Source organism: Jaculus jaculus, chromosome 9 (genome assembly GCF_020740685.1).
Source record: "Jaculus jaculus isolate mJacJac1 chromosome 9, mJacJac1.mat.Y.cur, whole genome shotgun sequence".
NCBI lineage: Eukaryota > Metazoa > Chordata > Mammalia > Rodentia > Dipodidae > Jaculus > Jaculus jaculus.
In genome coordinates, this window is record NC_059110.1 from 92,595,967 (window position 1) to 92,622,576 (window position 26,610).

Sequence of the window (26,610 nt, forward strand, 5' to 3'; positions counted from 1 at the left end):
TGGAACATTCTCTAAAATAGACCATATATTAGGACACAAAGCAAATCTTAACAAATTCAGGAAAATTGAAATAATTCCTTGCATTCTATCTGACCACAATGGAATTAAACTACAAATCAGTAGCAAGAAAGGCTACAGAGCATACACAAAATCATGGAAGCTAAACAATACACTACTAAATGATGAGTGGGTCAATGAAGAAATCAAAAAGGAAATCAAAAAATTTATAGAGTCAAATGATAATGAGAACACAACATACCAAAATCTCTGGGACACAATGAAGGCAGTTCTAAGAGGTAAATTTATAGCCTTAAGTGCCTATATTAAGAAATTAGAAAGGTCGCAAGTAAACGACCTAATGCTTCGCCTTAAAGCCTTGGAAAAAGAAGAACAAGGCAAACCAAAAAGTAGTAGACGGGAAGAAATAATAAAGATTAGGGCAGAAATTAATGAAATAGAAACAAAAAGAACAATCCAAAGAATTAATGAAACAAAGAGTTGGTTCTTTGAAAGGATAAACAAGATTGATAAACCCTTAGCAAATCTGACCAAAAGAAAGAGAGAAGAGACACAAATTAATAAAATCAGAGATGAACAAGGTAACATCACAACAGATTCCAGAGAAATTCAAAAAATTATAGGGACATACTATAAAAGCATATACTCCACAAAGTATGAAAATCTGAAAGAAATGGATGGTTTCCTTGATCTATATGACCTACCTAAATTAAATCAAAATGAGATTAATCACTTAAATAGACCTATAACAAACATGGAGATCCGAGCAGTTATCAATAATCTCCCAACTAAAAAAAGCCCAGGCCCGGATGGATTCACTGCTGAATTTTACCAGACTTTTAAGGAAGAGCTAACACCATTGCTTCTTAAGCTTTTCCAGGAAATAGAAAAAGAAGGAATCCTACCAAACTCCTTCTATGAGGCCAGCATCACCCTGATACCAAAACCAGGCAAAGATAGAACAAAAAAAGAAAATTACAGACCAATCTCCCTCATGAACATAGATGCAAAAATTCTCAACAAAATATTGGCAAACAGAATACAAGAGTATATCAAAAAGATCATTCACCCTGACCAAGTAGGCTTTATCCCAGAGATGCAGGGATGGTTCAACATATGCAAATCTATAAATGTAATACATTACATAAATGGGTTGAAGGACAAAAACCACATGATCATCTCATTAGATGCAGAGAAAGCATTTGACAAAATCCAACATCCCTTCATGATAAAAGTCCTACAGAGACTGGGAATAGAAGGAACATATCTCAATATAATAAAGGCTATTTATGACAAGCCTACAGCCAACATATTACTAAATGGGGAAAAACTGGAAGCTTTTCCACTAAAATCAGGAACAAGACAAGGGTGTCCACTGTCTCCACTTCTATTTAATATAGTTTTGGAAGTCTTAGCCATAGCAATAAGGCAAGAGACACACATAAAAGGGATACAAATTGGAAAGGAAGAAATCAAGTTATCACTATTTGCAGATGACATGATTCTATACATAAAGGACCCTAAAGACTCTACTAGCAAGCTGTTAGAGCTAATCAAAACCTACAGCAATGTAGCAGGATACAAAATAAATACACAGAAATCAGTAGCCTTCGTATATGCTAACAACAAACACACAGAAGATGAAATCAGAGAATCACTCCCATTCACAATTGCATCAAAAAAAATAAAATACCTTGGAATAAACCTAACTAAGGAAGTAAAGAATCTATACAATGAGAACTTTAAGACACTCAAGCGAGAAATTGCAGAAGACACTAGAAAGTGGAGAAACATCCCTTGTTCCTGGCTTGGAAGAATCAATATCGTGAAAATGGCAATCTTACCTAAAGCAATCTACACATTTAATGCAATCCCTATCAAAATTCCAAAGGCTTTCTTCATGGAAATAGAAAAAACAATCCAAAAATTCATTTGGAATCATAAAAAACCTCGAATATCTAAAATAATACTGAGCAACAAAAAAGAGGCTGGTGGTATCACCATACCTGATTTTAACCTATACTACAGAGCCATAGTAACAAAAACAGCATGGTACTGGCACAAAAACAGACATGTAGATCAGTGGAACAGAATAGAGGACCCAGATGTAAGCCCAAGTAGCTATAGCCACCTGATATTCGATAAAAATGCCAAAAATACTCAATGGAGAAGAGACAGCCTCTTCAGCAAATGGTGTTTTGAAAACTGGATAAATATCTGCAGAAGGATGAAAATAGATTCTTCTCTCTCGCCATGCACAAGAATTAAGTCCAAATGGATTAAAGACCTTAACATCAGACCGGAAACTTTGAAACTGCTAGAGGAAAAAGTAGGGGAAACCCTCCAACATATTGGTCTTGGCAAAGACTTTCTAAATACAACCCCAATTGCTCAGGCAATAAAACCACAGATTAACCACTGGGACCTAATGAAATTACAAAGATTTTGCACCGCAAAGAACACAGTGAAAAAAGCAAAGAGGCAACCTACAGAATGGGAAAAAATCTTCGCCAGCTATATATCTGATAAAGGATTAATATCTAGGATATACAAAGAACTCAAAAAGTTAACTAATAAGGAATCAAACAGGCCAATCAAAAAATGGGCTAAGGAGCTAAATAGAGAGTTCTCAAAGGAAGAAATACGAATGGCATATAAGCACCTAAAAAAATGTTCTACGTCACTAGTCATCAGGGAAATGCAGATTAAAACTACATTGAGATTCCATCTCACTCCTGTCAGATTGGCCACCATCATGAAAACAAATGATCATAAATGTTGGCGGGGATGTGGAAAAAAAGGAACCCTTCTGCACTGCTGGTGGGAATGCAATCTGGTCCAGCCATTGTGGAAAACAGTGTGGAGGTTCCTAAAGCAGCTAGAGATTGATCTACCATATGACCCAGCTATAGCACTCCTAGGCATATATCCAAAGGACTCATCTCATTTCCTTAGAAGTACATGCTCAACCATGTTTATTGCTGCTCAATTTATAATAGCTGGGAAATGGAACCAGCCTAGATGTCCCTCAACAGATGAGTGGATAATGAAGATGTGGTACATTTATACAATGGAGTTCTACTCAGCGGTAAAGAAAAATGAAGTTATGAAATTTGCAGAAAAATGGATGGACCTGGAAAGTATTATACTAAGTCAGGTAACCCAGGCCCAGAAAGCCAAGCACCACATGTTCTCCCTCATATGGGGATCCTAGCTACAGATGACTGGGCTTCTGTGTGAGAATGAAAATACTTAGTAGCAGAGGCCAGTAAGTTGAAAAGGAGACATAAAGGGTGGAGAAAGGAAGGGAAGAGGATACTTAATAGGTTGATATTGTATATATGTAATTACAATGATTGTAATGGGGAGGTAATATGATTGAGAATGGAATTTCAAACGGGAAAGTGTGGGGGTGGGGAGGGAGGGAATTACCATGGGATATATTTTATAATCATGGAAAATGTTAATAAAAATTAAAAAAAAAAAAAAAAAAAAAAAAATTTAAAAAAAAAAAAAAAATCTTAAATCTCTCAGTCCAATTATCTTTAGCCGAGCACATCAGTCCATTAAAAATTTAACCTTGATTAAAATCTCTGGGCCTGGGCAGGAGAACGCAAACAGCCCTTATGCCAGCAGCCCAGTTCCAACAAAGTTCTCTGCAGTCTTTCCTTTCCTTTAGAATCATAAGTCAAGCGTTGAAGTTAAATACTGTCTGCACCTAGCATTTTCAAACTCTCATCAGAATAGTCCTTAATACTTAGCTTACCATTCCAGAAAGTATCTTCAGTTGCAAGCACCAAGTCCATGCCTATTCCTCCAAAACAAAAGAGCAACATCCACATGGTAAGGTTCATCTCAGCCAACTTCTGTAGCAGACAGCTTCAGGTTCAATGAGATGAACTTCCAGACCAGGAAGGGATATTTATTGAAGCTTACAGATCCAAGGGAAGTTCCATAATGGCAGAAAAAGCTAGCCTGCTTTCACAGGACCAAGCAGAGAGAAAGAAGCACCAGACAAAAGCCAGAAGCCACACAGCACAGCACACTTTTCATATTATTAGAATGAAATCTGAAACCCACCACCACACCTGAAGATCTGCCCAGTGACACTGCCTCCAGCCAGGTGGCTGCAGATACAAACTACAAACATAAAAAACTGAATATATTGGGGGCCATCTATTCAATTACCACAATAACTTTATAAAATTCTTCAAACACCAACATGATTATGGAATTTTTCAATGTATTAAAGTTCATTGGAAATTTTTGTTTGTTTGTTTGTTTTGCCTTTTGAGGTAGGATTTCACTCTAGCCCAGGCTGACCTGGAATTCACTCTGTATTCTCAAGGTGGCCTCAACCTCATCATGATCCTCCTACTTCTGCCTCCTGAGTACTGGAATTAAAGGTGTGTGCCACCACATCCAGCTGGAAAGTTTTTTTCTAGAGTCAAGCATTGTGGTACTTGCTTGTAATCACAACAATTGAGGGACAAAAGTAAGAGGATCATAAGACCTTGGCCACACAGTTGAGCTATAGGTCAGATTAAGTTACATAGAAAGATTCTATTTTTCTAATCAAGGGATTGATTTTAAAGAACACTAGACATTCCTTAATAATAAATTATTGAACAACAAGATAAATCACTAGAATTAGGTGTGGTGGTGCACACCTTTCATCTCAGCAATTGGGAGGCAGAAGCAGAAAGATCACTATGAGTTTGAGAACAGACTGGGAGTACAGAGCAAGTTGAAAGTCAGCCTGGGCTAGAGTGAGACCCTACCTCAAAAAGGGGGGGGGTAAAATTTATCTATATGGAATAGAAAATATTTCCAGGTGAAACAGCCTAGATTTGCTTCACAATAATCTTAGTTAGGCCTAGAATTTGTAAGGCAGAAGGCTCTCAAGTTCAAGCCCAGGCTACATGGAAGCCCTGTTTCAAAAAGAAAAAAAAAAAATCTAGGTTAGGACTAATAGAAGGAGGAAAGGACATAGTTTAAAATAAGATACAGATGGGCTGGAGAGATGGCTTAGCAGTTAAGCGCTTGCCTGTGAAGCCTAAGGACCCCGGTTCAAGGCTCAGTTCCCCAGGTCCCACGTTAGCCAGATGCACAAGGGGGCACATGCGTCTGGAGTTCGTTTGCAGAGGCTGGAAGCCCTGGCGCGTCCATTCTCTCTCTCTCCCTCTATCTGTCTTTCTCTCTGTGTCTGTCGCTCTCAAATAAAAAAATAAATAAATAAACAAAAAAAAATTATAAAAAAAAAAAAATAAGATACAGAAAAAGCAAAAAAAAGCCAGGTGTGGTGGCACACGCCTTTAACCCCAGCACTTGGGAGACAGAGGTAGGTGGATCACCATAAATTCAAGGCCACCCTGAGATTACAGAGTGAATTCCAGGTCAGGTCAGCCTGGGCTAGACTGAGATCCTACCTCAAAAAAGCAAAAAAAAAAATAAAATAAAATAAGATACACTGAAAACTGGTGGAGATAAAAGTTAATAGGTAAGGGGGTGTTCCCTACTCGGTTCTATATTTATACATGTTTAGGATTTTCCATAACATACATTTTAAAGAATTAGATCTATAATCAGCATGGTTCCTCTTAACCTCTCTACTTGATCTTGTACTATTTTTTTCCTTTTCCCTTTACCCCAGGCGTACTGGAACACCCCAAGCACACTTGTCTCAGGACCTTTCAACCGTCGGTTACTCTGCCTGTTTACAATGCTCTTCTTCCAGACATGGCTAGCTCCCTTGTTTCTTCAGGACATCTTAGCTCTGTATCTTAGTTTCCTACCAGAATGGCCAGCCCTGGACACTACAAAATCATACATATAATTATTATTTGTTACCTAGTTCAATTAATAGGGGAAAGCTTCCTAAAGGGAGAAATTCTGTTCTGTTTACTGGTCATTTCAACATTTAAGAGTGACTGGCCTACTGTGAGTACTCAATTAGTATATACATTAACTGAAGATTGATGCTGAATAAAAGTAACTAATGAAATTAATAAAATAAGCAAATATTTTAGAACTTAGGTATTTTCCAAGTTTATGCAATTTACTGTGTATTTGTTTCTGTTTTATGCCTCATCTCCATGATTTCCACCATGAAGAGATCAATAGGGAAACCTGGTCTTCTAATAGTCAAAACAGAATCCACCACAGCCTGAAAGAGAAATAAATGAGAATAGTCAATGATTTGGACTACTGAAAGAAACCACTGGCCCAAGTAATCTATCACTAAACTAATCAGGTAAAAAGGCCTTCAAATTTCTAATCAAAAGCTCAGCCAACAAGTGCTACTTCATCACACACATTAGCAAAAATGAATACCAATTGATACTTTAGACTCTAAAGGCACTTCAGAGGTGGGCATGGTAGTGCATGCCTATATTCCCAGCACTGGGAAAAGGAAGGCAGGAGGATCAAGTGTTCAAAGTAGAGCTGGAGAAATGGCTTAGTGGTTAAGGCACTTGCCTATGAAACCTAAGGACCCAGGTTTGATTCCCCAGGACCCATGTCAACCTCATGCACAAGGTAGTGCATGCATCTGCATCTGGAGTTCATTTCCAGTGGCTAGAGTGTGTGTGTATGTGTGTCTGTCTGTCTGTCTCTCCCTCTCTCTCTCTCTCTCTCTCACACACACACACACACACACAAATATTTTTTTACAGAGTTCAAGATCATGTTTCCCTACATAGTGAATTTGAAGAAAGCCTAAGCTAATATGAAACCCTGTCTCAAAAAAAAGGGGGGGGTGGGTTGATTGAGAGATGGCTAGTGGTTAAGGCACTTGCCTGAGAAGCCAAAGGATCCAGGTTCGATTCTCCAGGACCCACATAAGCCAGATGCCCAAAGTGGTGCATGCGTCTGGAGTCTGTTTACATTGGCTGAAGGCCCTAGCATGCCCATTCTCTCCCTCTCCCTCTCCCTCTCTCTCCCTGTTTCTCTCTCTCCCTCTCTCTCTCCCCACCTTCTCTGTCAAATAAATAAAATTAATTTTTTTAAAAAATGCCTAGGAGATGCTCAGTGGGTAAAATGTTTGTATGAGGACCTGAGTCAGGGTCACCAGCAACCACATAAAATCTGGTCACAGTGGTGCACACCTGTAATCCCAGTGCTGGGGAGGCAGAGACAGGAAGATATGCAGGGCTTGTTGGTAGCTAGTCTAACTGATTTGGTTAGCACTAGGTTCAGTAAGTTCAAAAATAAGATGGAGAGAATTAAGAACACCTGATATCAACCTCGGGCCTTGAAACACATGCCTATACATGCACCCGCACACACCACACACATACACATACAAAAAAAAAGCAAAAAGAACATAAAAATAGAAAGGGAGAGAGGAAGGGAGGTAAGAAGAAACATTGCACAGCACATTTCACTGCTTAGTCAGAATAGAAAATGAAAGAAACCGGTCATAGAAATACAAACAGCTAAGGTACAACCATTCTAAAATGTAAATAAAGCAAAAAAATACCATTACATCATAGAAATGTTTACTGGATATGGCATAATGTTTAATTGTGGGACCTAACAGAGAAGAAGACAAAGCCGCTAGAGAGTGGGAATACCAGTGCTGATAGCTCTGAAAGAAAATGAGTGCGGTAAGCAGAAGGCATGAAGATCCTGAGCCACCAGAGTACTCCAAGAACTAAGAACACGTCAGAGCCTCTCTTTACACTCTGCCCAGCAAGTAACTGATCTTCCTGATTCCCAGATAGGCTTTCCTAATGCTAAGGAGAACTGAGAAGAATCAACTCAAGCCCAGTTCATTTGATATTTCTTTTTGCTTGTCATTTTATTTGAATCAGGGTCAGGCTGGCCTGGGATTCACTATGTAGCAGAGGCTGGCCCTCAAACTTGCAGGAATGTTCTTGCTTCAGCTTTCTGTGTGCTGGAACTATAAGTGTGCACCACTACATCTTGTACATTTGTATTTCTTTTTTAAATTTATATTATGTATGTATGTATTGGTATGCCAGGTTTTTTGTTGTTATTGTTGTTGTTGTTTTGTTTGTTTGTTTGCTTACCACTGCCATCAAATGCCAGACACATGTCCCACTCTTGATGTCTGGCTTTATGTGAGTGCTGGGGAATTGAACCCAGGCCAGCAGGCTTTGTAAGCAAGCTCCTTTAACCACTAAGCAATCTCCTCAGCCACATTTGTCTTTCTTAAAGTTAATGAGATAGCATTCTTCTTTCTCAATGTCTTGTGAGCTTGGTTGTTATGAATTTATCATTTCTGATAAACTGGTATATTGAAGTTTCAGAAACTGCAAAGCTGAGCAACAATGATATAATCAAATGATAAGTCTTCCAAAAATATCTAGCCAATCTTGTCTTTATGTTACATACATTTTGCCTTTAGAAGTAAAAGAAATAAGCATTTCCCAAATGTGACTATAATATATCACATCAAAATCAATCATGCTTGATCAAAGTAGTGACCCTAACTACAAGGCACACTGCCAAAACAGCCCCTTCACGTGTCACCACTATCTCATATAACCGAATATAAACTGAATAGCTCTGCGTGGAGACTAATTTACTGCAAAAGGGCTCTCACAAGAGATCATCCATAGGCTGCCATGCTCTTCCAACTTTCCAGTCACATAAATGTATATGATACTTTTCAAAAAGTACAACTACCATCTTGACTATTTAAATCTTATTTGTGCATAAGCTGATAAAATGTTTGTCTATTTTGTTTTATAGTTTAAAAAAAATCACATGCAATACTTGGCTATCATAGGAGAAAGAAAAATATCACCACGTTTGGCTATAACAAGCTTACTCACGTACCGCTGTTAACATATCAGCCAGTTCAGCATAAAGTTTCGTGTGTAGAGATGTTCTAGCCACGTCTAAAAGGATTTCTCTTTTCATCTCCTTTGTTACTTTAACTTCATCTAAAACCTCAAGTGCTTTTGTCTTTGCAATTTCAAATCCATCAGCTATGATTCTAGGGTGCAGGCCCTGCCATATAAATGCAAAATTACAAATTAATGTAGCAAATCAAGCAAAATAAAACTATCCTCTTCTATTAACAAGTATGTCAAAAATTATGTTAATGATGTTAAGTATATGTTTTTAATTTATAAAATTTCAGTTCATATTTGAAATAACCCCAAACTCACAGAAAAGTTATAAGTACAAAGACCTATAACTATGTATGCGTTTGTTTGTTCAGAGACACTTTTGCTATCAGCCCAAACTGGCTTCACACTCATGATCTTGCCTCAGCCTTCCAAATCCTGGGATTGCAGGTGTGCACTACCATGCCCAGCATAACAATCTTTTGTTTATCTCAAGTTATAAGTAAATTATCATGTGGTGGACTTCTGAGTAAGCACAAGAAAAGGTTCATTTCAACACAGAGGAAAAGCAGCAGTTCTGATTTAAAGAAATGTGATAGATACCACCTTCATCCCGTGATCAAAGTCAACAACACAGTGATGGATCAAATAGTCATCTTGTTTCTCCTGGTAGAGTACATTCAGAACACCATGGCACCTCTGTGGTATTCCTGCCAAAAATTAATAACCTGAGTCATGTCTGTGTGTGTGTGTGTGTGTGTGTGTGTGTGTGTGTGTGTGTGTATCATACATCTCAGAAGTGAAAGACAGTAGGGCAGAGGTGGACCAACACACTTAGAGAAGCTGGGTGAAAGCTATATGGTAATTCTTTGCAGTATTCTTGCAACTTTTCTATGGGTCAGAAATTATGACCAAATAATTGCTTTTCTGAGACAGGGTCTCACGATGTACTCCAGGCTGGCCTCAAAAGTGATTCTTCTGCTTTAACCTCCTGAATACTGAAATTAAAGGCATGCCACATCATATTGGTGGGGGGAGCTGAAAAGATGGCTTAGCGGTTAAGGCACTTTACTATGAAGCCGAAGAAACCAGGTTCAAGTCTCCAGAACCCACGTATGTCAGATGCACAAGGTGCTATATGCACCTAGAGTTCATTTTCAGTGGCTGAAGGCCCTGGTGCACCCATTCTCTCTGTCTGCCTCTCAAAATAAGTAAATATTTAAAAATATTTTGGAAACCAAGGGATACAGCTCAGAGAGAGAGCACTTGTGAGCATGTACAGGCCCTGGGTTTGATCCCTAGCACCAAAATAAGAATTAGCATTGTATGGGCTGGAGAGATGGCTTAGCGGTTAAGCGCTTGCCTGTGAAGCCTAAGGACCCCAGTTCGAGGCTCGGTTCCCCAGGTCCCACGTTAGCCAGATGCACAAGGGGGCGCACGCGTCTGGAGTTCGTTTGCAGTGGCTGGAAGCCCTGGCGCGCCCATTCTCTCTCTCTCCCTCTATCTGTCTTTCTCTCTATGTCTGTCGCTCTCAAATAACTAAATAAAAAATGAACAAAAAATATTTTAAAAAAAAAAAGAATTAGCATTGTTTATTATACAAAATACACAAACTTTGTGAAAGTTGACCCAAGGCACAATTTATTTCTTCTATTTGTTTATATTGTACCTATAATATTGAAAAGTTGACTCTGAGTTATTTGTGCTAGGCATGATTCTAAGGATTCTACATGAATTATTTAATCCTCTGAACAACACTATGAAGCAGGCCCTGAGAGACAAAAATTTAAAGTCATAGTATCATTTGTCTAGATCAGCAAGCTAGTTCAGAAGTAGACCAGAGTTTAAGCCAATACCTGACTCCACAGCCATTATTTTCAAAAATGTTCTCAGTCTAGGATCTTATAACTGCTCCTCTGGACCACTAGGAGAGCCTGTGATCATGACTGCCTTAAGACTGTCCCCAAATATTTAAAATTCCAGTCTTATCACAGCAATCATTAATACATTAACATGCTTGGTCTGCTCCCTATAGGAGTAAACTCCTGACTACTTGGGCTCCCCTGCCTTCTCCTGCCTCTTTACTACTATATGTATCCCTTTAAACTCTAGTAACACCAAACTGCTTGTAACTGTATACAATACTGTGTTGGTCCTTCTGCCTAGAATGTCATGTTCCTTACAGGTCACTCCTTCACCTGGTCACTCCATTCTGAAGATTTAGTGCAGGCCTTACTTCCTCCAGTGAATGCTTTCTGGCTACTGCAGGCTAGTTTAGGCTATCTGTCCCTCCTTAGTCATTCTATCATGTCCTATGTCTAGTTCTATCATAGTACAGCCTTACATAACTATTAATCTGTGAGCATCTCACTGTTATCAATCTTTCTTCCTAATCCAACCCTGAATTTATTCCACCTGGACTTTGGAGGAAACTAACCTTATCTCTAGCTCAAGGAGTGATTCCTGATCAGTCTAATCAATTCCCCTAATGATCGTTATTGGTTTAGGACTGACATAAAACTAAGATTAGCCCAAGGAAAATTCATATTCCACAGCTGGATGAATGCATTTCTCCTGCCCTCTCCTGCTGAGTATTGCCAAGGGAAGCAACTAGCACTGATTTCCTCTGACAGTCTTTCATACATGATCCATCTTCAAATCCAACAAGTCTGTGGATGAAACAGTATTATGAGTTGAAGAGTAGAGGCAGAAAAGACCTAGATACTTGATAACTGAACTTTCTTTTATATGTGTGTAGTGTACATGCATGTGTATGATTGTCTATGTGTGGTCACATGTGCATGTGAATGCTTGTAGAGGCCAGAGGACTGCCTTGAGTATCATCGTTAGGAATACTTTTCACCTCTTTTGAGACAAGGCTTGGAGATCACTAATTAGGCTAGATTGGCTAGCCAATGAGCTCCAGGGACCCTCCTGATCTCTGCCTCCCCAGCACAGGGATGATTGAAATTTTATTTATTTGTTTGTTTGTTTGAGGAAGGGAGGAGGAAGAGAGAATGGGTGTACTAGGGCCTCCAGCTACTGCAAATGAACTCCAGATGCACCAACTTGTGCATCTGGCTTACATGGGATAGGGAATAGAACCTGGGACCTTTGCCTTTATAGGCAAATGCTTTTAACCGCTAAGCCATCTTTCCAGTCCCCTGAAATTTTAATTCACCAACAGCAGACAATGTTCTGTCGAGAAATAATGACTTCCTGCTGGGTGCGGTGGTGCACGCCTTTTATTTATTTATTTATTTATTTTGGTTTCAAGGTAGGGTCTCACTCTAGCCCTGGCTGACCTGGAATTCACTATGTAATCTCAGGGTGGCCTTGAACTCATGGTGATCCTCCTACCTCTGCCTCCCAAGTGCTGGAATTAAAGGTGTGTTGCCGGGCGTGGTGGTGCACGCCTTTAATCCCAGCACTTGGGAGGCAGAGGTAGGAGGATTGTCATGTGTTCGAAGCCACTTTGAGACTCCATAGTGAATTCCAGGTCAGCCAGGGCTAGAGTGAGACCCCACCTCGAAAAACCAAAATAAATAAATAAATAAAAATAAGCTGGGCATGGTGGCGCACACCTTTAATCCCAGCACTCGGGAGGCAGAGGTAGGTGGATTGCCGTGAGTTCAAGGCCACCCTGAGACTCCAGAGTGAAGTCCAGGTCAGCCTGGGCTAGAGTGAGACCCTACCTCGGGAAAAAAAAAAAAAATAGTGTGTAAGCCAAGGCATGGGGGCACATGCCTTTAATCCCAGCACTCAAAGACAGAGGTAGGAGTATTGCTGTGAGTTTGAGGCTAGCCTGGAACTACAGAGTTTCAGGTTGGCCTGGGCTAGAGTGAGACCATACCTCATAAACAAATAAAATACTGTGTAAGCTGTACAGAAAGGTAAAAACTACCCATGCATTCATGAATAATGACCTGATAAAATTTGAAACCAAATTATGTTTCTTATATAAGTGGAGGAAAATTATTGCAGGTTGTGAATTTATATTTATCTACTTTTCTACTTATATTTTTCTTTATAAATCCTGTATTCTCTAATCTCTAGTTTATGAATTCTCTCTAGTTCTCTAATCACTAGTTGATGAAATCAATATTCACATTTCTATCTCTGAGCCTTTCTTCAACCTATATTCTTTTGTTGGTATTGTTTTTTTTTCTTTCTTTTTTCTTTTTTTTTTTTTTTTTTTTTTGAGGTTGGGTCTCACTGTAGCCCAGGCTGACCTGGAATTCACTATGTAGTCTCAGTCTGGCCTCAAACTCACGGCAGTCCTCCTACCTCTGCCTCCTGAGTACTGGGATTAAGGCATGCACCACCACATCCAGCTTTGTTTATCTGTTTTCTACAATTATTTGATATTTTATTCTTATTCACACACTATCTTTAAGAGATATATAATTCCAATAAAAGACATCACTTCTGGGGCTGGGGAAATGGCTTAGCGATTAAGGCGTTTGCCTGTGAAGCCTAAGGATCCCGGTTCGGTTCCCTAGGACCCACGTAAGCCAGATGCACAAGGAGATGCATGCATCTGGCATTCGCTTGCAGTGGATGGAGGCCCTGGCATGCCCATTCTCTCTATCTGCCCCCCCTCAAATAAATAAATAAAAATTTTAAAAAGACATCACTTCTGCCAAAACATTACTTCCATTTGTAATTGTCTTAGTTTATTTTTTAAAGATCATTTATTTATTTATTTATTTGAGAGAGGGAGAAAGAGGCACAAAGAGAGAGAATGGGTGTGTCATGGCCTCTAAGCCCAGATGCATGTACCACCCTGTGCATTAGGTAGGTACTGGGGAGTCAAACCCAAGTCCTTAGGCTTTGCAGGCAAGTGCCTTAATTGCTGATCCACCTCTCCAGAACCCCACCCAAGTTTATCATTTTTAAAATTATTTTTGGTTTATTTTTATTTATTTATGTGAGAGCAAGACAGAGAAAGAGGCAGATCAAGAGAGAGAATGGGTGCACCAGGGCTTCCAGCCACTGCAGACAAATTCCAGATGCATGCGACCCCTTGTGCATCTGGCCAACGTGGGTCCTGGGGAATCGAGCCTTAAACCGGGGTCCTTAGGCTTCACAAGCAAGCACTTAACCACTAAGCCATCTCTCCAGCCCCCCAAGTTTATCTTGATTAAAATTAATTTATACTCCAAAAATAAGTCACTTTATTTAAAAAAAAAGACACTCAAATTAAAGGTGTAAACTTAATACCTCAGAAATGTAGAAATTGGCTTGTTTTAGTAACTCTCCAATGATTAGCACACTTGAAGTAGTCCCATCCCCAGTGATGTGATCCTGGGCTGCTGTTACTTTTGCTATTATGGAAGCTGTTGGGTGTTGAATTTGCTAGAAAAAGCCAGCAACAAAAGAGGGACTGTGAAGAAAATGCCACCATAAACAAGACACTCTAAGGGTCATTATAAAATTAAGAAATAAACTTCATTCTACAAGTTTACAAATTTTATACTATCAATATCTAACAAATGTCAAGTCCAAAATCTTAAAATTGAGAACTAAAGAAGCTTGAACATTTTATAAGTCTTTGCTTAAAAATGCAATAGCGGGCTGGAGAGATGGCTTAGCGGTTAAGCGCTTGCCTGTGAAGCCTAAGGACCCCGGTTCGAGGCTCGGTTCCCCAGGTCCCACGTTAGCCAGATGCACAAGGGGGCGCACGCGTCTGGAGTTCATTTGCAGAGGCTGCTGGAAGCCCTGGCGCGCCCATTCTCTCTCTCTCCCCCTATCTGTCTTTCTCTCTGTGTCTGTCGCTCTCAAATAAAGTAAATAAATAAAAATTTTTAAAAAATTTTAAAAAAAATGTAATGGCATAGCCAGGGGTGGTGGTGCATGCCTTTAATCCCAGCACCCTGAAGGTAGGCAGAGGCAGGAGGATCATCATGAGTTCAAGGCCACCTTAAGACTACATAGTGAATTCCAGGTCAGCCTGGACTACAGCAAGACTCTACCTCGGGGAAAAAAAAAAAAATGCAATGACATTTCCAAAGATGATTAAGTCCTTCAATCTCAATGATGAATACATTTATGAAAATTGCAGAAAGAGTTTTTCTTTTTCCTGTGATTACAAAGGCTATACTGGAGTGTCCTGAAAAATGTTACTAATTTGAAAGTGACCCTAAGCTATTACTTGAACTGAATAAACATTTGAAAATAGCCAAAAACATTTCACTGAGGTTTAATCCAACAAGCACATCTCAAGACCACAATATAATAGTTGACAGCCTTGGCTTAAGTATAAAATTGGAGGCTGAGGAAATGGCTCAGTGGGTAAGGGCTCTTGCAACGTACTCATGAGGACCTCAGGCAGCTCAAGTTTGATTCCCCAGTACTCATGTAAAAAGCTGGGTATGGCAATGTACTCCTGTAACCCCACTCCTGAAGGGGTTGAAGAATGGAGAATCACTGGGGCTTGCTGATTGAAAGCAGCAAGCTCTAGATTGAAGAGGAGACTCCGTCTCAAAGAAATACGTGGATGAGTGACTGGGAAGGGTACTCAATGTCTTTCACTGCTCTCCAAATGTGTCCATCTGCACACATGTGAGTACACCACACACACACATACAGATGGCAAAAAAAAAAAAAAGACACAAGCTAAGTATCACTCAGTGGTAAAGTTGCATCTGATACACAAATTATACTTCTTCTTAAGTTCTAGAGATTGAACCTGGGCCCTTCTACATGCTAGGCAAGTGCTCTACCACTAAGCTACCTTAGCAGACCCTGTACCAAGTTCTTTTTTTTTTTTTAATTTTGGTTTTACAAGGTAGAGTCTTGCTCTAGACCAGGCTGACCTGGAATTCACTATGTAGTCTCAGGTGGCATTGAACTTATGAGGATCCTCCTATTTCTGCCTCCCAAGTGCTGGGAATAAAAGTGTGCACCATCATAAACCTGGTCCCCATGTTCTTTTTTAAATATTTTATTTATTAGATAGAGAAAGAGGCAGACAGAGAAAATGGGCATGCCAGGACATCTAACCACTGCAAATGAACTCCAGACACATGTGTCACCTTGTGCATCTGGCTTACATGGGTACTGGGGAATCGAACCTGGGTCCGTAGGTTTCAGAGGCAAGTGCCTTAACCACTGAGCCATCTCTCCAGCCCTTCATGTTCTTACTTAAGGCTTATTAAGATTTATTAATGCATAAGGGCAAATTCCTGAATCCAGCACTCAAGAGGCAAGTGAACCTTAAGTTTGAGGCCTGCTGGGGTTAATGAGATTTTGTCTCAAGAGAAAAAAAAAAAAAAAGAAGGGGTGGGGGGGGGAGAAAGCCAGCAGCATCAGCTCACCATCTCATGAAGCAGCACATTGCCATCTTTGGTGAGTTTGATGTTATCTCCACTAGAAACAAGCCTATTTGGGGAACAATGGTATTTGTTAACGTCACATGGCAAGAGTCAAGTAAGAAAGACACTCTCAGTTCTTGCCATCCACTTTCCTCAATCCAGAGAACTGGGACTGGAAATTTCACATTGTACCATGGGGAGATACCAAAGCAATCACCGTCATTTACAGCTCACAGAATTTCTCCTAGATGAACTTGTGATTTCATTCCAAATGGAGCATGGATGCATTTGAAGAGGAGATGGGGAGTTATACACATTGATCAAACATGCGTATAAGTAATACAGGGCAGATTTGCAAATTTCTGGCAGTTTTTTTTTTATTTTGGTAAATGGTATCACACATTCAGTTACTCAATTTATTTATCCTAATCCCTCACATTTATTACATCATCAAGTTCTGCCAAATGAATAACTAAAATATCTCTGAATCTTTAATCCTTCTTCTCCATGATCATCTCTATTCTGGAATGCTTAGAAAGCATCTTATTCATCTGCAAATTTGAATTTATCCTCCAAGCTATATTCAATCTTTCCTAAGTCAGTGACAGTCAGTTTCCTGATGAACAATCATTCAATGATTATGTTTCCCATCATCTTGAAGGTAAAATCCAAATTTAGCTCTAACATACTTGGCCTTTTCTACTCCATTGACCAGCTTTCTACAAGCAATTCTTTTAGTTCCCTTACCACACTATGTTTTGTTTGTTTCTGGTGAATTTACATTATTGGACTATTTTTTAAATTTTAATTATTTTAATATTTATTTATTTGTGTTTTGTTTTTTGTTTTGTTTTGCTTTGTTTTTTGAGGCAGGTTTGCTCTCCAGCCCAAGCTGACCTGGAATTCACTATGTAGTGTCAGGGTCGTCTTGAACTCACAGCATTCCTCCTACCTCTGCCTCCTGAGGGCTGGGATTAAAGGTGTGCACCATCATGCCGACTGAATTTTCTTATTTCTGAAATTACCTGGGCGGCCTTTATTTACTCCCTTCTCCAATAGCTGAACTCGATCTTCTTTGAAGATTCTTATCAAACATCACCTGTTATTTGAGAGGTTTTGCCTTCTGCTATTGGTAATTGGTCCCTTCCCTAGTATAACCATAGCCATCTAGATATAATTGACACATCTGTCTCTACTAGATCTCCTTAAACTATCTCATCTGTTTTCCCAGCATCTATTAATTAACCATCAATAACAATTTGCTCAGGATGTCTCCTCTCATAAGAACCCTTTGGCTTTCCTCCGTCTCCCTTTTGTGGAAAGCGGTGATGCTAAGTAATAAGTAAATACATGCCAAAGGATGAAGACAGCCCGGTGCAGCGGCTCTCGCGTTAAATCCCAGCACTGAGGAGCCTGAGGTACGAGGATCCCAGTACGCGTGAGGCCATAGCCTGAGGCTACACGGTGAGTCCCAGGACAGCCTGGAGGTGAGAATGATATCCCACCTCAGAAGAGACGGGGAGGGACGGAGAAGGGAAGAAAGAAAAAAAAGGGCTGCAGGGTCACAAGCCTATTTCGATCCCACCACAGGAGGGGGGGCTGGCGTTTCTTTACTAAACAACTGGCGTTGCTTAAGACCGCTGACAAAAAAGAAGGAAGGCCTGTCACAGCTTCCACTCACGGGGCGCCTTCTTTGGGGAGGCTTTCCTCCTAGACATTCCCTGAGGTGCTCCCAGGTCTTCACCCTCAGAGGGCACCGCGACACCCCCAAATGCCCGGCACCCTATCGGCATCTCACATTTTCATCGTGCCCTTAGGACCCAAGCTGGACCGCAGCACCTCCTGCAGCCCTCCGGCGGCGCAAAGGTTGACAGCCAAGGCTGCCAGAGCCCGTTTCTCCTCAGTTTCAGTCATGGCTAAACCGTTGGGAGTTGAAGGAGAAGCCCCCGGCGACACGCCCACACGCCTGAGGCTCCGACCAATCAGAGAGCTGCCCGGGATGACATCATCGGGCCTCGCCGGACCGGAAGCCAGACTCGGCTCCGTGAGTTTGGGCGGTGCAAAGATGGCGGCTCCCGCGTCCACCCGGACCCCGGAGGGCAAGCGAGTGGTGAATCAGGAGGAGCTGAGGCGGTTGATGAAGGAGAAGCAGCGCCAGAGCACCAACCGAAAGAGGATCGAGTCGCCGTTTGCGAAGTACAACCGTCTGGGACAGCTGAGTTGTGCGCTGTGCAGCAGCCCGGTGAAGAGCGAGCTCCTGTGGCAGACTCATGTGCTGGGGAAGCAGCACCGCGAGAAGGTGGCCGAGCTGAAGGGCGCCAAGGGAGCGGCGCAGGCTCCGTCGGTGAGCCCGGCGCCCCAGCCCGCCAAGCGGAGAGCGGCCGAGCCCGAATGCCCGGACGCCAAGAGAGCCAAGGCCTCCGCCGTGCCGGCTCTGCCCGCCAGGCTTGAGTCGACGGGGAAGGAGCCCGCTCCTTCAGGACTCGGTTTGCTCCCCGACTACGACGACGACGATGACGACGACGAGGTCGGGGAGGTAGGTGGGGAAGGAAAAAGGGGGGACGGCTGCAAGCAGCTGCCCGACGCGCAGGGACCTTCTAGGGAGGCGGCGGGTGGCGCGTTGCCCAGCGACCCTCCCCGGGCGCCCCTGATCCCTCACTCGGGCTCCATTGAGAAAGCCGAGATACACGAGAAGGTGGTGGAGAGGAGGGAGAACACCGCCGAGGCGCTCCCGGAAGGCTTTTTCGACGACCCCGAGGTGGACGCAAAGGTCCGCAAGGTGGACGCCCCCAAGGACCAGATGGACAAGGAGTGGGACGAGTTCCAGAAGGCCATGAGGCAGGTCAACACCATTTCCGAAGCCATCGTCGCCGAAGAGGATGAGGAGGGACGGCTGGACCGACAGATCGGGGAGATCGACGAGCAGATCGAGTGCTACCGTCGGGTGGAAAAGCTGCGCAATCGCCAGGATGAAATCAAAACCAACCTCAGGGAGGTCCTGACCATCAAAGAACTGCAGAAGAAGGAGGAGGAGAACGCTGACAGCGATGATGAGGGGGAACTGCAGGATTTGTTGTCTCAGGATTGGAGGGTGAAAGGGGCTTTGTTGTAAGGTTAAGAGATCCCAGCTTCCCATCAACCTCTACTAGCCTGTAAAAAGTGTTGCCTGTTCTTGATCAAGATAATTCTTCTTGCTTGGAGGATGGAAATAACTGCAGAGAGGAATAGCACTTTGGAAAGATACTGTTGGTGCTATTTATTGTAAAATGTTTGCGGTTAAATTGGTTTGTTCGGGGGCTTTTTTGTCTTTCGGAAACTTTTGAAGTTATCACAAAATGCCAACTTTCTCATGTTTAATTTCAGGCTTAATTTTCTTTTTCGGTTGTAAAGCCTGTAAGTTGTAAGTATTGTACATATCTAGATAAATATTTACTTAAGTAATTGTTTTGAAGTTTCTAAATAGAAGTCAAATTCAAAAGAAAAGCATTTTAAGATGGCCTCACTATTTGAGATGGATGTATTTTTCCAGTCCTTAAAGGCAAAGGTTTGGGGTATTGGAGGGATTTGTTTTTTGGTTTTTGGTTGTTTTTTTTTTTTTACAATACCGCTCATAAACTTAGAGTTATGGGGCACTTGTTGGTTGTTAGAAAGCTGCTCATAAACACATAAGTCATTCTGTGTTAATCGTTTCTCTGCCCACTGTTTTCTCAAAAACACTTCAGGAGACCATTGAGAAAAACAGGCCTAACATGTCCAATCTCCTTGAAATTTCTTTTCACTATATTGTCACTTGTGAAACTTTTGATTGGGCTCATGTGTAACCTTTATTTATTTGAGAGAAGCAGACAGAGAGAGAGAGAGAGAATGGGCGCATCAAGTCCTCCAGCCACTGCAAACAAACTCAGATGCTTGCACTCCCTTGTGCCTCTGGCTGACATGGGTCCTGGGGAATCAAGCCTCTAACCGGGGTCCTTAGGCTTCACAGGCAAGCGCTTAACCGGTAAGCCATCTCTCCAGCCCTAACCTATAAACATATTTTATTTATATGTGTGAGAGAGAGAGAATGGACGCACCAGGGTTTCCAGCCACTGCAAAGGAACTCCAGACACATGTGCCACCAGCTTACATAGGTGCTGGTTAATTGAACCTGGGTCCTTAAGCTTCACAGGCAAGTGCCTTAATGGCTAAGCCATCTTTCCAGTCCTAACCTATAAACAAATAAATAAAGCTGGGCGAGGTGGCACATGCCTTTAATCCCAACACTCAGGAGGAGACATAGGAGGACTGCCATGAGTACAAGGCTACCCTGAGACTACATAATGAATTCCAGGTCAGCCTGAGCTAGAGTAAGACCCTACCTGGAAAATATAAATAAATAAATAAATTCAAGTATCTGAACCCTACGCATAGATTCAGTAAATCTGGGTGGGAATTAGGAAACCGTATTTTTGAACCATTCCCAGGTTATTCTAATGTATGCCAAAGTTGGAGAGCAACTGCCCTAAAAGCAGACAGAACATAATATTAGAGTTGTTCTGTAAATAACACATTCTGGAAGTTTGCTGGGTTTTATGTCCCCTAGGTGGTGCTGGGAATAGGACCCAGAGCCTTGGGCATGGTGGGCAAATACTCCACCACTGAACTGGTTCTTTTAAATTTACTTATTTGAGAGAGCGAAAATAGGCACACCAGGGCCTCTAGCCACTGCAACTCCAGGCACAAGCACCACCTTGTGTATCTGGCTTACATGAGTACTAGGGAATCAAACCTGAGTCCTTAGACTTCGCAGGCAAGTGCCTTAGCCACTAAGCCATGTCTCCAGCCCTGAGCTGGTTCTTAGGAACTATTAGTACCTTTTACTTCTATCATCTAGTCTGAAATTTGATTCTGTCAAAAATGAGGCTTCAGATAGGCAGTTTAATTATAGGAGGATATTTAAGTTATTTTTCTGGAAGTAGTAATTGCCTTATCGCTGATAGTTTAAATCACTTCCCCTTCACCCTTGGAGATTAAGGTATTCAAACAGGAAAAGGGAAAATGTTCTGGAAACAAATATATACAGCATATTCCAATAAAAATAAGCTTGAGACAGTTCTTAGCATATCTAGACAGGATTCTAAATGAGTATGTGTATGTGTGTGTAAATAGACTAGTTTAACTGAATTCAGATTATATAGAGGGAAACACTAAGACATAAGGTTTGAAAAGCAGGGTGTGGTGAATCACACCTGTAATCCCAGCACTTGGGAAGCTAGGCAAGAAAACAGAACATTTGAGGATAGCCTGAGCTACATAATGAGACCCTGTCTGAAAAAAGGGGGAAAAAGAAAAGTCTGAATTCCAAAGCAGCCAATGTGGAATGAAATGGAGGATTTTTGTTGGTTTTGTCTTATAAGGTAGGATCTCACTCTAGTTCAGGCTGACCTGGAATTCACTATGTAGTCTCAGGGTGGCCTAAACTCACAGTGATCCTTCTACTTCTGTGTCCTGAATGCTGGGATTAAAGGCATGCGCCACCATGCCTGGCTACATGGAAGATTTTTTTTTTAAGCGAAGAATTCTACAAAGAACAGGTGTTATTCTAGTTGCAGCGCATAAAATGGAATGAACACAGGAAAGGAACTGGATGATTACTTGGAAACTACATCTTCAGAAGTAAAGTGACTTGTTAGTTACAGACTGGGAAAAGAATGTAATTGAAAGACTCTAAGGAAAAGCTGACATTCTAGTGACTACATTCAAAGAGATAAAGATGGGATTTCAAAGGATTTTCTTTCTTTTTTTTTTTTTTTTGGTTTTTTGAGGTAGGGTCTCACTCTGGCTCAGGCTGACCTGGAATTCACTATGTAGTCTCAGGGTGGCCTTGAACTCTCGGCGATCCTCCTACCTCTGCCTCCCGAGTGCTGGGATTAAAGGCGTGCGCCACCACGCCCGGCCTCAAAGGATTTTCTTTTTAAGTGTAGGCACCTAGAAGACATTCGTCTAACTCTTAGCACTTGCTTTCTGCCAGAGATTAATGGTTCTGCTGTCTTTGGCCCAAAGTCTGCATTTTCTTAAATTGTCAGCTGATCAGCAGTGGCTGTTACCATTTGGTGTATCACAAAGGGTACACCTGCCTGAGTTACGTGAACCCAAACTGAGCATTGTCTATTACTCAGCATGCAAAAAGTACAAACGGGTTGAATGGCAAGCCCACCTCTACCTTGACTGAAGATCTAGAGGAGCACTGTTCATTTGTAATATAATGCCAAGCTGGACATAGTGGCTCACATCTCTAATTCTAGCACTTGGGAAGTCAGGCAAGTGGACTGCCTAGAGTTTGAGGCCAGCCTGGATTACAGAGTGAGACTGTGTCTCAGAAAACCAGAAACAAAATACAGGGGGCTGGAGAGATGGGTCAATGGTTAAAGACACTTGCATGCAAAGCCTGACAGCCGGGATTTCATTACCCCAGTACCCACATAAAGCCAGATGCACAAAATAGTACCTGCGCCCAGCTCATTTGCAGTACTGAGAGGCCCTGGTGTGCCCATTCTCTTGCTCACTCTTTCCTTGCAAATAAATATTTTTTGCCTGGCATGGTATCCCAGCACTCGGAAGGCAGAGGTAAGAGAATCTCTTGAGTTCAAGGCCACCCTGAGAGTACATAGTGAATTCCAGGTCAGCCTGGACTAGAATGAAACCCTATCTTGAACTCCTCCCCCCCAAAAAAGCTATATATATTTAAATTTTTTCTAGTAGCCAATTTACAAACAGATAAAATTAGTTTTAATGTTTGCATAGTCTAATGTTAGCATCCTATATATTTATATATAGTTCTATCTAAAAGAATATATATGCTTCAAGTGTTCAATAGCCCTATGCAGTTGCCTTAAAGGATAGCAGACGCCTAAAGTTACACAGGAGAAGGGAGCCTAGGAAATGGCTCAGTGGTTAAAGGTACTTGGCCAGGATTCAGTTCCCAAGCTACCCACATAATCTGGATAGGAAAAAATGGTGGCAGCATCTGGTGGTGGTTTTTTTTAGTTTTTTTGTTTGTTTGTTTGTTTGTTTGCAGTGGTGGTAAGAGACCATGGCACATCCATTCACACACGTGCAAATAAAAATTATGAAGTACACAGGTAGAAAAAATAAAACCTGGAGAAGAAGTGGTGAGCGGACAGTTCACTCCTGGCAAAAGTGGAAGTTAAGGAAAGATAGCCTTGAATGTCATGCTGTAAAGAATTTGTACTTCCTCTAAATAAACACTGGGTCCTTGAATGTTGACTCTTTAAAAGAACGTTAGCAGCTGGGGAGAAGGTTCAGAGGTTAAGCTGCTAGTCCTACAGAGTCCTAACAACCCAGGGTTGATTCCCCAGTACTCAAGTAAAGCTAGATGCACAAAGTGGTGCATGCATCTAGTATCCATTTGCAGCAGCTGGAGGCTCTGGTGCACTCATCCTCTCTGGCTCTGTCTCTCTCTCTCTCTCTCCTTGAAAATAAATATTTAAAAGGAGGGGGGAAATTGGAGAGATGGCTTAGTGGTTAAGGTGCTTGCTTGCAAAGCCTAAGGACCAGTACCTACTCAAGCCAGATGCACAAGGTAGCACATGCATCTGGAGTTCATTTGCAGTGGCTGGAAGCCCTGGTGCACCCATTCTGTATCTGCCTCTTAATCTATTTTTCAAATAAATAAAATTTTTAAAAAGGGGGGGCTGGAGAGATGGCTTAGCGGTTAATTGCTTGCCTGTGAAGCCTAAGGACCCCTGTTTTTTGGCTCAATTCCCCAGGACCCACATTAGCCAGATGCACAAGGGGGCGCATGCATCTGGAGTTCGTTTGCAGTGGCTGGAGGCCCTGGTGCGCCTATTCTCTCTCTCTGCCTCTTTCTCTCTCTGTCATTTTCAAATAAATTTTTAAAAAGTAAACAAAAAATTTAAAAAAAAAAAAACAAGGAGTGCCAGGTTATGACTACATATGAACCACCACTAGGCTTTTGAGAGGGCCCCAAAATCCTCAAACTCATCCCAGTGTCCTGTTCCTAGCAGTAAGGAAGGGGACCTGATCGTAGTCCATGCTCAGTGAGTCCTTGGTGAATGTGAAGTCGATGGAAACAGCAGCCGGAGTGAGCAGCTCCTTACAGACTATCCAAACATTGGAAAGATCCTTACATCTCTGAGCCAAGTTACGTAGGTTTTGGCATTCAACTATGCTGCCAGTGTTCCCTGGTAGAAGTGATTGCCAAGGGGCTAGAGAGATGGCTCTGTAGTTAAAGATGCTTGCTTGTAAAGCCTGCTAAAGCCAGAGGCATTCATTTGCAGCAGCAATAGATCCTAGCATGCACACACAACTTTATTTTTTAATCCTAGTGAAAATAACATTTTCTGTTGGTGAAGCACCAGTAGTTGGCTAACTACTCAGCAGGGGTCCAGGGAGGATGAGTATATTGACAGAAATAATGATTAGATAGCATTAGATTTATTCTTAATACTAAATGGACTCTGGTTTCTCTTCAGAGCATAAATCTTTCACCTTTTACTAATCTGTTAGTCTATATGATGCCAGGTATTTTAGTTTAGATTTTTAATTTTTTTTTGGGGGGGTGAGAGAGACATAATGGACATGCCAGGGCCTCTTACAGTTGCAAATGAATTCCAGACATATGTGCCACTTTATCTGGCTTTACATGGTTACTAGGTAATCAAATGCAGGCTATTAGGCTTTGCAAGCAAGCACCTTTAACTGCTGAGCCATCTTCCCAGCCCTTGGTTTTGATTTGAATAGGAAAAAAAAATTAAGAACTCATTGAATTTATTTCTTTTTTTTTTTTTAATTTTTTGCTTATTTAGCAGGGAGGGGACAAATGGAGAGAATGAGTATGCCAGGGTCTCTAGCCACTGCAAATGAACTCCAGATGTATGCACCACCTTATGCATCTAGCTTAAGTGGGTACTGGGGAATCACACCTGAGCTCATAGGCAAGCACCTTAACCACTAAGCCATCTCTCCAATGTAAATTGTGTGTGCGTGTGTGTGTGTTTTTTAATATTTATTATTTGAGAGAGAGAGAAAGGACATGTCAGGATTGCTAGCCACTGCAAATGAACTCCAGATGCATGCATCACCTTGTGCATCTGGCTTCACAGGGTACTGGGGAATGGAACTAGGGTCCTTATGCTTTACAGGCAAATGCATAACCACCAAGCCATTTCCCCAGCCCTGTGTTGTATTGTTTTTTGTTTGTTCAAGGTAGGGTCTCACTCTAGCTCAGGCTGACCTGGAATTCACTATGTAGTTTCAGGGGATGGCCTCGAACTCAGACAGTGATCCTCCTACCTCTGCCTCCCAAGTACTGGAATTAAAGGCATGTGCCATCACACCCAGCTGTGTTGTTTTTTAAGATGGGGTTTTACTGTCATTTCCACCCTCAGCTGATCTCATCCATTTGCATGGGTATAAATATCATTCATATCCCCAGTTTATATCCTCAGTGTTGACCTTCCTCCTAAGCTGGTTCCTCTACCTAGCTAACACTCCATTCAGATGTCTAATAGGTATCTTAAATTGTAAGTATCAGACAACTTTAGTTCTTTTCCTAAAACCTCTTCTGGTCTTCTATTCCAATAGGTGGTACTATCAACCCATCCAGATGCTTAAGGTAGACCCTGGGAGTGATCTATACCCTTTTTCTACCCTACAAACCTATGGCATTCATTAGGTTCTTGTCAATCTATCACTGAAATAAACCCAGATTCTCTACTTCTGTCTCAACTGGTCCTAGCCACCAACATTTCTTATTTCTTATTGCTCCCCCCACCCCTCCCACTCGGCCGCAGCCACAATTTTAAGTAGAGTGAGCCTTTAAAACTTTTTCAGTTAGGTCACTCAAAGTCCTTCATTATGTTTGCAACACACTGAGGAAAAAAAAAAAAATTATTTACAAACTGATTACTCAAGCCCCACTGAGGACAGAAGGTGACAGGAGAGCACAATTGTCCTACATTGAAAGTAAGTATTCTCGTGCCAGAACAGTAGCGTACTATGGTAGTACAACCAAGATGTTGTTTTTTTAATTTTCAAGAGAAATTGCAAGTCAGGATTATTTGTGCCTTTAGTGAAATCTGAGAAGCAGTGTGGGCTGCTGTGACCCGGAGGCCTCACCCTGTTTGCCTTCGTGATTTCATGTTCTACTCTTCATCTTTCTTTTTCTTTTGTCTTTTAAACTTTATTTTTTTAAATGAAATACTTTTACTGTTTACAGTTGACTGGATGCCATGTGCATCATTATCACAAAGATGTTCACGTCACTGCACCGCCAAACGCCCAAACCCTGCGTTAAAGAGCAGAACTCCACAATGACGGGGGTGGGGGTTTGCTCCGATGGGACATCAACGCTCAAAACTTGGTGCTCTAATAAGGATGCTTGGGGACCGAGGACTGACTGCAAGTGTACCCAAGCTTCAAGGAGACCGGCGCTG

General features: G+C 41.6%; 2 protein-coding genes across 2 annotated transcripts in view; one reads left to right on the forward strand and one right to left on the reverse strand.

Annotated features, from left to right (window-relative positions):
* Positions 1 to 18,211, reverse strand: part of Cct6b (chaperonin containing TCP1 subunit 6B) — a 67,430-nt gene extending 49,219 nt beyond the window's left edge. Inside the window, exons 1-5 of the mRNA XM_045159700.1 lie at positions 17,952 to 18,211; positions 16,157 to 16,220; positions 14,061 to 14,195; positions 8,824 to 8,997; positions 6,081 to 6,184 (exon numbers count right to left, since the gene is read on the reverse strand). Coding sequence (XP_045015635.1) covers positions 6,081 to 6,184; positions 8,824 to 8,997; positions 14,061 to 14,195; positions 16,157 to 16,220; positions 17,952 to 18,067 — 593 coding nt within the window. The 5' untranslated portion in view covers positions 18,068 to 18,211. The remainder of the gene's footprint in view (positions 1 to 6,080; positions 6,185 to 8,823; positions 8,998 to 14,060; positions 14,196 to 16,156; positions 16,221 to 17,951) is intronic.
* Znf830 (zinc finger protein 830) lies at positions 18,066 to 19,265 on the forward strand. Its single transcript, XM_004664572.2, has one exon. It carries the CDS (start codon positions 18,066 to 18,068, stop codon positions 19,263 to 19,265), a length of 1,200 nt encoding a protein of 399 aa, XP_004664629.2.
* Positions 19,266 to 26,610: the final 7,345 nt, after the last annotated feature.

What these genes read in the sequence shown, in the direction of transcription:
- Znf830 (XM_004664572.2), top strand. Translation starts at nt 18,066, where the DNA reads ATGGCTAAACCGTTGGGAGTTGAAGGAGAAGCCCCCGGCGACACGCCC.